Below are 8,735 nucleotides of genomic sequence, written 5' to 3'. Positions count from 1 at the left end.
CCCAAAATGTGACATCAGAGGGTTGGATGAACTCCCCCAAAATGGGACATCAGGGTGAGGGTTGAACCCCTCCAAAAATGGCATCAAAGGGTTGGCTGAACCCCCCCAAAATATGATACCAGACAGTGGCTGAGCCCCCCCAAAATGTGACATCAGGGGGTTGGATGACCTCCCCCAAAATATGAAACCAGGGTGAGGGTTGAACCCCCCCCAAAAACGGCATCGAAAGGTTGACTGAACCCTCCCCAAAACGTGACATTGGACGGTGGCTGAACCCCCCAAAATGTGATATCAGATGGTGGCTGAGCCCCCACAGAATGTGACATCAGAGGGTTTGATGAATCCCCCCAAAATGGGACATTGGAGGGTTGGATGAGCCCTCCCAAAATATGAAACCAGGGTGAGGGTTGAACACCCCCCAAAAACGGCATCGAAAGGTTGACTGAACCCTCCCCAAAATGTGACATCGGACGGTGGCCGAACCCCCCCAAGATGTGATATCAGATGGTGGCTGAGCCCCCCCAAAATGTGACACTGGGGTGGCCGCCCCAGACGTGACGTGGGGCCGAGGACTGGCTCAACCCCCCCCAAAAACGTGACCTCGGGCTCATGATGGTCACAGGGTTCTTCCCTCAGCGCCGGGGCGGGGACAGGGCCCTATAAATCCGCGCCAAATCCGCCTCTTCCCTTCAATGAACGGCTCAGGGAGGCAAAGCCGAGGCAGAGCAAAGAGGGAACAGGGCCAGCCGGAGTTTTTCCTTCCTCTCTGAAAGTTGTTTCAGCCTTTTTAAAGTGGTTTTTTTTGGTTTTCCATCGCCACGTTCCGGCAAAGGAGGCGACTGGGCAAAATGAAATACATCATAGGCATCGGAGGGTAAGTCCCTGTTGATGTTGGGGATATATGTTAGTTTTCCTTTTAATTGTTGTACTTGGCTTGGAGATTATTTATCTGGCTATAAAATAATATTCAGGGTACAGGATTTGAGAAAAGAGGCAACTCAGACTTAATTCAAGCTGCTTAAACACAGAGAGCTCTGCAGGGTGGCACAAGCTTTTATATGTAATTTATATGTCCTTTTATATGTAGTTTATATATCCTTTTATATGTAATTTATATATCCTTTTATATGTAATTTATATATCCTTTTATATGTAATTTATATCTCCTTTTATATGTAATTTATTTATCCTTTTATATGTAATTTATATATCCTTTATTTGTAATTTATATATTCTTTTATATGTAATTTATATCTCCTTTTATATGTAATTTATATATCCTTTTATAAATCCTTTAATATGTATTTTATATATGCTTTTATATTATTTTATATATCCCTTTATATAGGATTAACAGAACAGATGCTGCTTCAATACAGAGAGCTCTGCAGGGCAGCATATACTTTTATATATACTTTTGCATACACTTAATTTATATACTTTTATAAATTTATATACACTCTTCGTGTATTTATATACACAATTTTTATATATTTGTGTATATCTGTATATATTTTTATCTATGGTTTTACATATCCTTTTATAGGCTTAATAGGAGGGATGCTGAGAGGGAAAAAAGTATCTCAAGTCAATTTAGAGGTCACAGAGACAAAAAATTTCTGTTAAAACCTTCTCTGAAAGACCGCGAGGGGGAAAATCCCGTTTCAAACAAGACAGGGGGGGGGGTGGCGCGTAAAAAGCTTTCAGTGTTCTTTAAAAAGTAGGATTTAGGAAGTTCGCGTGCGCTGGGACAGCACGAGAGCACAGCAGGAGGGTTTGGGGAAAGGAGCGTTGGCGGATAATATGGATTATTCTTATATTAATAATATAGGACTGATTTGTACAGCCTTGGGATAAAATACGAACCTATCACAGAGGAACAAGCTCTCCATGGGAGAGGACGATTATTCAGGCGTTTTACACGAGGGGATCCTGCGCCGCCCTGAGGGAGCCGAGCCCGCCGGGAAGGGCTGGAAGGGCGCCCGGAGGGAGCGGAGCGGGGGCGGCTCGGCGGCCCCAGCTTGGGCCGGGTGTCCCCAGAGCGAGCAGGGAGCGGCGGCTGTGAGGGGGCGGACAGTGAGGGGGCGGCCATGGCGGCCCCTCAGGGGTCTCGGCTGTGAGGGGCCGGCAATGGCGGCCCCGCGGCCCCTCAGGGGTCTCGGCTGAGAAGGGGTGGCAATGGCGGCAGCTCGGCCCCTCAGGGGTCTCGGCTGTGAGGGGGCGGCCCCTCATGGGTCTCGGCTGTGCCGGGCCGGCCATGGCAGCCCCTCATGGGTCTCGCCTGTGCCGCTCCGGCAATGGCGGCCCCTCAGGGATCACGCCTGTGCCTGTCTGGCCATGGCGGCCCCTCATGGGTCTCGGCTGTGCCGGGCCGGCAATGGCGGCCGCGGCGCCTCCCCAACGCTGCCCTTAGCGCGGCCGTTGCGCGCGCGCGGGAACCGGCGCGGCCGTTACACGCGGCCCCGCGCGCGCGCGCGCGCCGCTCGAGGGGGCGGGGCAGAGGAGAGGAGGTCACAGCCAATCGGCGGCCGGGAAAGGGGCGGGGCGAGGGGGCGGTCTCAGCCAATCGGCGGCCGGCGTCGGAGAGGCGGGAAATTCGAACGTGGCGGGCGGGGTTTGGGTCCCTCAGGGCGGGTCAGAGCCCGCGACCCTCAGGGTCTCCCCCCCCAGGGGCCGGGTCCCTTCATGGGCTCGGGTCTGTCAGAGTCTCCCCTCGTGGGCCGGGATTCCGGTCCCCTGGGGCGGGTCAGAACCCCTCATTGTCCCAGGTCCCTCAGGGTCTCGCCCCATGGGCAGGGGTTTGGGTCCCTCGGGGCAGGTCAGAGCCGAGTCCCCTCAGAGGCTTTGGTCCCTCAGGGTCCCCCCCCACGGACCCCGGCCCGAGCCCCTCAGGACTCTGCTCCTTCAGGCCTGGAGGTCCCCCCACAGCCCGGGGGTCCTGATGTCTCTCTCAGACCCGGCTCTAACCCAGTTCTAACGTGGTTCTCCCACCTCTGTGTCGCCCCCCGTGCAGTGTCACCAATGGTGGCAAAACCACCCTGACCAACAGGCTCATCAAGGCTCTCCCCAACTGCTGCGTGGTCCACCAGGACGATTTCTTCAAGGTAAGCCGAGCCCCCTCTTCCTCACAGAGTTATTTGCTGCTTCTCTGCTCAGGGATAGCTGTGGTGGGTCCCCTGGCAGTGTTGGGTGCTCCTGCATGCTCACCCAGTCAGTTTGGACAGCTTAGGAGCCACACACTTCCCGATTTTAGGTGTGGTGGGTGTTTTTTTTTAAAAATATATATTTAATTTTTAAATGACTGGACAGGTGGGGTGTTCCTGACCTTTACAAATGCCACGGGAACTTGGCATGACCCAGCTCAGAGAGGTCACAGCAAAACCTTTTAGTGTTAACTACAGATATAACCTACAGCTATAACTGCTCATTCCAGTCAGATATAACTGCTCATTTCAGTCAGAGGTTCTTCACAAATCATTTTCTCCATTTTGGGTTTTCCCTCCTTATTTTGCTCAAGTAAGAACGTGGCTCCTAAATGATACTTTGGGGTTTAAGCACCTCTGTTTAAATGCAGAAAGGGGGGTTTATTGGGGAGCTCTGACAGCTCTGCATCAGAACCCAGTTAAAATATTGCAGAGGTGAAAGCAGAAGACCTTTGCTTGTTGCCTCCTGCCCGGGGGTGCAGAACCATGTCACTAAAGCAGTGCACCATTCCTTGGGAATGACAATATCCCACCTGGAAATCCAAGAGATGCAGGAATGTACTTGGAGCAGTTCTGTGTCACCCCCTAAAACATGAGGTGCTCCAGCACCGTGTGCTGGGTCTGTCCTGCCCTCACAGGAGCAGAGCGAGATATTCCTTTGGAAAAGCTTTGCCAGGAGCCTCCTGCACGGATTTGGTCACCCAGGAGCCCTTGGAGGAGGAATTGTGTTTATTATCCCACAAAGATCTGTAACTTCTCCCTCCTGTGAACACCAGCACGAGCAAAGCTGTGACTGTCCTGCATTTTTATTAGAGTTAAAACACCTATTGTAAAACGCGACTTTTAGCCCTTACTTAACACTATATTTGCATTTCAAATCCTTAAATATCGATCTCTATCTTTTTGCTAACACCCCATCAAGGGATTTAAGCTCAAAGCCTTTTATCCAAAGCCGGTTTGCCCGAGCCAGGCCAAACTTTTTGGGGTTGGTGAGAGAGAGACACGGGAATGGAAATGTTCACACGTTGCCCGGAGGGGGGCTGTGCTGATCGGCTCGCAGGGAACTGATCACGCTGAGGTTGCAGCAATGTTTTATTGCTCACTATATTTCAGCCACAAGATCAAATAGAAGTCGGGGAAGACGGCTTTAAACAATGGGATGGTAAGAGCAGTGTTCCCTATAGGATGCAGTAATGTATATTTTTTTTCCTAAGTATTCCTTTTCTTTTTTTCTTTTTTTTTTTTTTTAAATTATTTAAAATAAAAAAAAAAAAGCCTTAACGGTAAAATTTCTGTTAATTCCTACAAATTCATCCTGTTGTTTATTTATTTTTTTTTTCGTTGTTGTTTTGACTCTTTCCCCGTGCGGTTTCGTGGTGTTTTGATCCTGTCTCCTTTTCCCCCACCCCCTTTCTCCCGATCCAGTGTTGGATTCCCTGGATATGGAGGCAATGGTGAGCACGGTGCGGGCCTGGATTGAGAACCCGGTGAAGTTTGCCCGTTCCCACGGGGTGAATGTCACACCTGGCTCTAAAGAGCCAACCTCCCAAGATATCCATATATTGGTCATTGAAGGCTTCCTGCTTTATAATTACAAGTAAGGTTTGGGGAACTATCCGTGGTTTGCCAGGGAAGGTCCCTCGTGCCACAGCTAAAAACTCCTTTTTTTTTGTTTTTTTTTACTAATCCCCTGCCTTGTTCTGAATTCTCACCCCGAAGAGTTTTTGCTGGAAAACGTAAAAAAATTAATCCCTAAACGCTGAAAAAAAATTAAGGGGATAATGTGAGTTTTTCTAAAACTCCAGGGGGGGGTTTAGACCAAGATTTGAGCTGGAATCCCCCTCACCCCCACCCGAAAGCTCATGGATGAGGACAAGGAGATCAACAATTCACTGCTTGGGACCTCTCCTGGAATTTAGGAACAGTTCTCTCTCACTGACTAAACTGAGCTTAATAATTAGGTAACTTAATTAGGTAACTTCAAGGCCAGGTTGGACAGGACTTGGAGCACCCTGGGACATGGGGTGGGATGAGATGGGTTTAAGATCCCTTCCAACCCAACCCACTCCAGGATTCCAAGTGAACATCACAGCGAAGATCACCCTATTTTTTGCCTTTTTTATACAGGGCAGGGAAATTCTTGGCAGGAAGAAGGGGAGGCAGAACTGGCAGGGGAGAGAGAGAGAGAGAAAAATTCCAATAGCTAAATATATAAACTTCAGCCAATCACCCCCAGCAGACGTGGCGAGCGAAACGTTCTTGGCTCCAAAGTGGAGTTTTGTTGACAAAATCCTTTCAGGAGAAGGAGCTGTTTGTGACACTTGGCAAAGCTGGAGCTGTTACAGGCTGTACCAGACAAGACAGCACCATCCCAGCTTCCCAAACTGGGGGGAACATGGAGGCAGCCTGGGATTAATCCTGCCAGGAATGGCCAACTGGAGATGGGGCTGGCAAAGGGCCTCCTGCTCCTGGCCTCTCCCCAGGGAGCAACTCTGGTGTCTCCTGAAGGACAAAAACACCCCTGAAACGCTCAGCCCTGTTCCCACAGCCTTTCCTTTGCCCAGAGGGAATATTCCACCACCCAAACTGGAGCTTCATGGAACCACTGAGGTTGGAAAAGCCCTCTCAGCCCACGGAGTCCAACCTGTGCCCCACCCTGTCCCCCAGCCCAGAGCACTGAGGGCCACGTTCAGTCCTTCCTCAGACACCTCCAGGGTTGGGGACTCCAAACCCCCCTGGGCAGCCCCTTCCAATGCCTGAGCACCCTTTCCATGAGGAAATTCCCTCTGATGTCCAATCTGACCCTCCCCTGGCACAGCTCGAGGCCGTTTCCCCTTGTTCCTCTTTCCCCTGGGTTGGAAGGGACATTAAAAGCTCATCCAGTTCCATCACCTTCCACATTAAAGCTCATCCATCACCTTCCACTAAACCAGGTTGCTCCAAGCCCTGTCCAACCTGGCCTTGGACACTTCCATGAGTGTGAACATGAGCCAAGGAGTTGCCTTGTCCCAAATTTTGCTGCATATTCTCACAGCCCCAGGGTTTGATTTGGTTTGGTTGGTGAATCACAGCTTTGGGTTCCTGCACGCTGAGTTTGGAAGGCTCTGGAACGACCCAGGGCTCCCACCCTGGTGTCTGATCCCCCACAGGATCCTGTGTGATCCTCCTCAGGATTAGTGGCAGGTATTTGGGTGGGAAAAGCCCCTCCCCTGCCATTCTGACCTTCAGAAAAAAACACCTTCTCCACGGTTTATACCAACCAACAAACCCACTACCCATGAGGAAAGAACTCACACCTGGGTTGCCTTCAGCAGACACAAACCCCAGAGAGGCAGCGAGATTTTGGGGTGATTTAACACTTTTCTCTGTCATTAAAAATTAGATAATCCACATTTTTTCTCTCTCCCCTCCCCCAGACCACTGATAGACCTGTTTGACATCCGTTACTACCTGGCGGTGCCGTACGACGAGTGCAAGAGGAGGAGAAGGTGAGAGGGTTCTTTGGTGTCAACCTAATCCTTCTTTCTGCTGAAGGAAAGATCCCTTTACCTTGCTGTTAATCATGGAATCATGGGCTGGTTTGGTTGGAAGGGACCTTAGAGATTGTTTGATTCCACCCCCCCTGCCCCGGGCAGGGACACCTTCTGCTAGACCAGATTGCTCCAAGCCCCATCCAACCTGGCCTTGGACACTTCCAGGGATTTGGAGCCCGCAATGGATGGGATGTATTGGTGTTTAGAGTGGGAAATTTGGAAAAAAGTGGAGAAAAGAGACTTTTAGGTGCTAAACTCAGAGTCACTGAACCGCTGAGGTCGGGAACGACCCCTGAGGTCGAGTCCAACCATCCCCGTGTCCGTCACTCCCCCGTGTCCCCAAGGGCCACCTCCGCGTGTTTTTGGACACTCCCAGGGATGGTGCCTCCACCACTGCCCTGGGCAGCCTGTTCCAACGCTTCACAACCCTTTCCATGAATTTTTTATCCCTAATCTCCAATTTAAACCCCCTCTGGTGCAACGTGAGGCTGTTCCTCCTCATCCTGTCCCCTGGGAGCAGAGCCCGACTCCCGCCCGGCTCCCCCCTCCTGTCAGGGATTTGTGGAGAGCCAGAAGGTCCCCCCTGAGCCTCCTTTGCTCCAATCCACGAGGAACAGGCCCGTGACAATCAGACAATCAGCTTTTCCATGACCACCACGGAGCAGCTGTTGGATCACCGTGACATTCCTTTTCCATGCTGTCATTCCCAGCACACGGAATTACACCGTCCCCGACCCCCCCGGCCTCTTCGACGGGCACGTCTGGCCCATGTACTTGAAACACAGGAAGGAGATGGAGGACTGTGGTGTGGATGTTGGTAAGTTCTCCCCAAAACACAAATCCTTCAGCCTTGGAGTTGGGGAATTTAAGGAATTGGGTGATTCAATCCAAGAAAACCTCGGCTGTAATGATGCAAGGGGCTATTTTTACTCCCGAGTTGTAACTCTGGCAAGGTTTGTCTGGATAAATACAGGCAGTTTTATAGCTGGGAACTTATTCCCTTTGCTTCATGCTCTGAGGACTTATAAGGGATTAAAAAATAAATAAATAAAAAGCATTCTTTACAATGAAACAAGGATTTTGCAGGATGTTCTGGTTTTGGGATGGTTGTTTTTTTCCAATAGAGAAACAAGTTGTCATTGGGGCTGATAAAACCTGAAATATTTTAAAACTAATATTATAACTAATCTCCCAAAATCTTTTCCTGATGGAAACCTCCAGCCTGACTCCAGCTTTTTTTTTCTTTTTCCCAGTTTATTTAGATGGCCTGAAGTCGAGGGAAGAACTGTACAACCAAGTCTTTGAAGATATTCACAACAAGCTTTTAAATTGCTCATAGGTAAATCAAATACCTCCTGGGAGGGCTGGAACCAGGGTGGGGATGGTGCTGGAAACACCTTGGATACTCATCCTTTCCCTTCTTGCTTTCCAGGGTCTGGGAAGACCTGGAAGACCCTTGTACAGCCCGATGTAAATAATACTTGGAAGTGGGAAGGAGGGTTTATTTGTGGAAACTCTTCTCCCACTGCCCTTTGGCAAGTCCCTTCTGTATATAATTGAAAACTGAGGATAACTTATTCCCAACCCCACGGACAAGGATGGCCTTGGTGGTTTTTTTGGTTTTGTTTTGTTGTTTGGTTTTGTTTTTTTTTTTTTAATTATTTTATATTCCAAAGAGAAGTTGGCAAAGCATTTTTATAGCAGAACAAGCAGAGCTGCACTGGGGAAACAACAGATCTCCTGCTCCTGAAGAAAAAAAAGGCTTCAGGCAACGGCTTGTTTGTAATATCATCTCTCAAATTCAGTAAAAATCCACTTAAATCTCCCTCTGAGGTCCTGATTTAATTCATCTGGGCACGAAACTCCCCCAAAACACGACACCCACCCCCCTCTTTTTGTTGTGTGTTTGAAATCCCAGCCCTGGGTGGCCTCAGAGCTCCTCCCTCGTGTTGCTGGTTGGGTTTGGGGGCTCCCAACGGGCCCCCAGTGAGGTGGGAAT

General features: G+C 49.8%; 1 protein-coding gene and 1 long non-coding RNA gene across 6 annotated transcripts in view; one reads left to right on the top strand and one right to left on the bottom strand.

Annotated features, from left to right (window-relative positions):
* The window catches only part of LOC113957055, a 10,732-nt gene extending 8,753 nt beyond the window's left edge, over positions 1-1,979 (bottom strand). For both annotated transcript variants that reach the window (XR_003531058.1, XR_003531059.1), the window contains exon 1: positions 1,867-1,979. This is a non-coding gene — a long non-coding RNA (uncharacterized LOC113957055). The remainder of the gene's footprint in view (positions 1-1,866) is intronic.
* Positions 739-8,561, top strand: NMRK2 (nicotinamide riboside kinase 2). 4 transcript variants are annotated; one of them, XM_027664178.1, is made up of 8 exons: positions 1,789-2,087; positions 3,014-3,104; positions 4,317-4,365; positions 4,629-4,800; positions 6,620-6,691; positions 7,447-7,553; positions 7,990-8,075; positions 8,169-8,561. In XM_027664178.1, exons 1-7 carry the CDS (start codon positions 1,891-1,893, stop codon positions 8,073-8,075), a joined length of 774 nt encoding a protein of 257 aa, XP_027519979.1. In that variant the 5' UTR covers positions 1,789-1,890; the 3' UTR covers positions 8,169-8,561. The 4 variants fall into 4 exon arrangements, with proteins under 4 accessions (XP_027519982.1, XP_027519979.1, XP_027519980.1 ...); XM_027664181.1 differs by lacking the exons at positions 1,789-2,087; positions 8,169-8,561 and adding an exon at positions 739-874; XM_027664179.1 differs by lacking the exon at positions 4,317-4,365 and having other exon boundaries at positions 1,790-2,076.
* Positions 8,562-8,735: the final 174 nt, after the last annotated feature.

This window comes from Corapipo altera, unplaced genomic scaffold (assembly GCF_003945725.1).
Source record: "Corapipo altera isolate COAL_440 unplaced genomic scaffold, ASM394572v1 96, whole genome shotgun sequence".
NCBI lineage: Eukaryota > Metazoa > Chordata > Aves > Passeriformes > Pipridae > Corapipo > Corapipo altera.
The sequence above is the reverse complement of the archived record's forward strand: the minus strand, read 5'-3'. Positions and strand labels throughout refer to the sequence as shown.

Excerpts from the sequence above, each read along its gene's own strand:
- NMRK2 (XM_027664178.1), top strand. The coding sequence starts at position 1,891 with ATGGGAGAGGACGATTATTCAGGCGTTTTACACGAGGGGATCCTGCGC. Across the intron at positions 3,105-4,316 it reads ACCAGGACGATTTCTTCAAG|CCACAAGATCAAATAGAAGT; the intron begins GTAAGCCGAGCC and ends ACTATATTTCAG. Across the intron at positions 4,366-4,628 it reads CGGCTTTAAACAATGGGATG|TGTTGGATTCCCTGGATATG; the intron begins GTAAGAGCAGTG and ends CTCCCGATCCAG.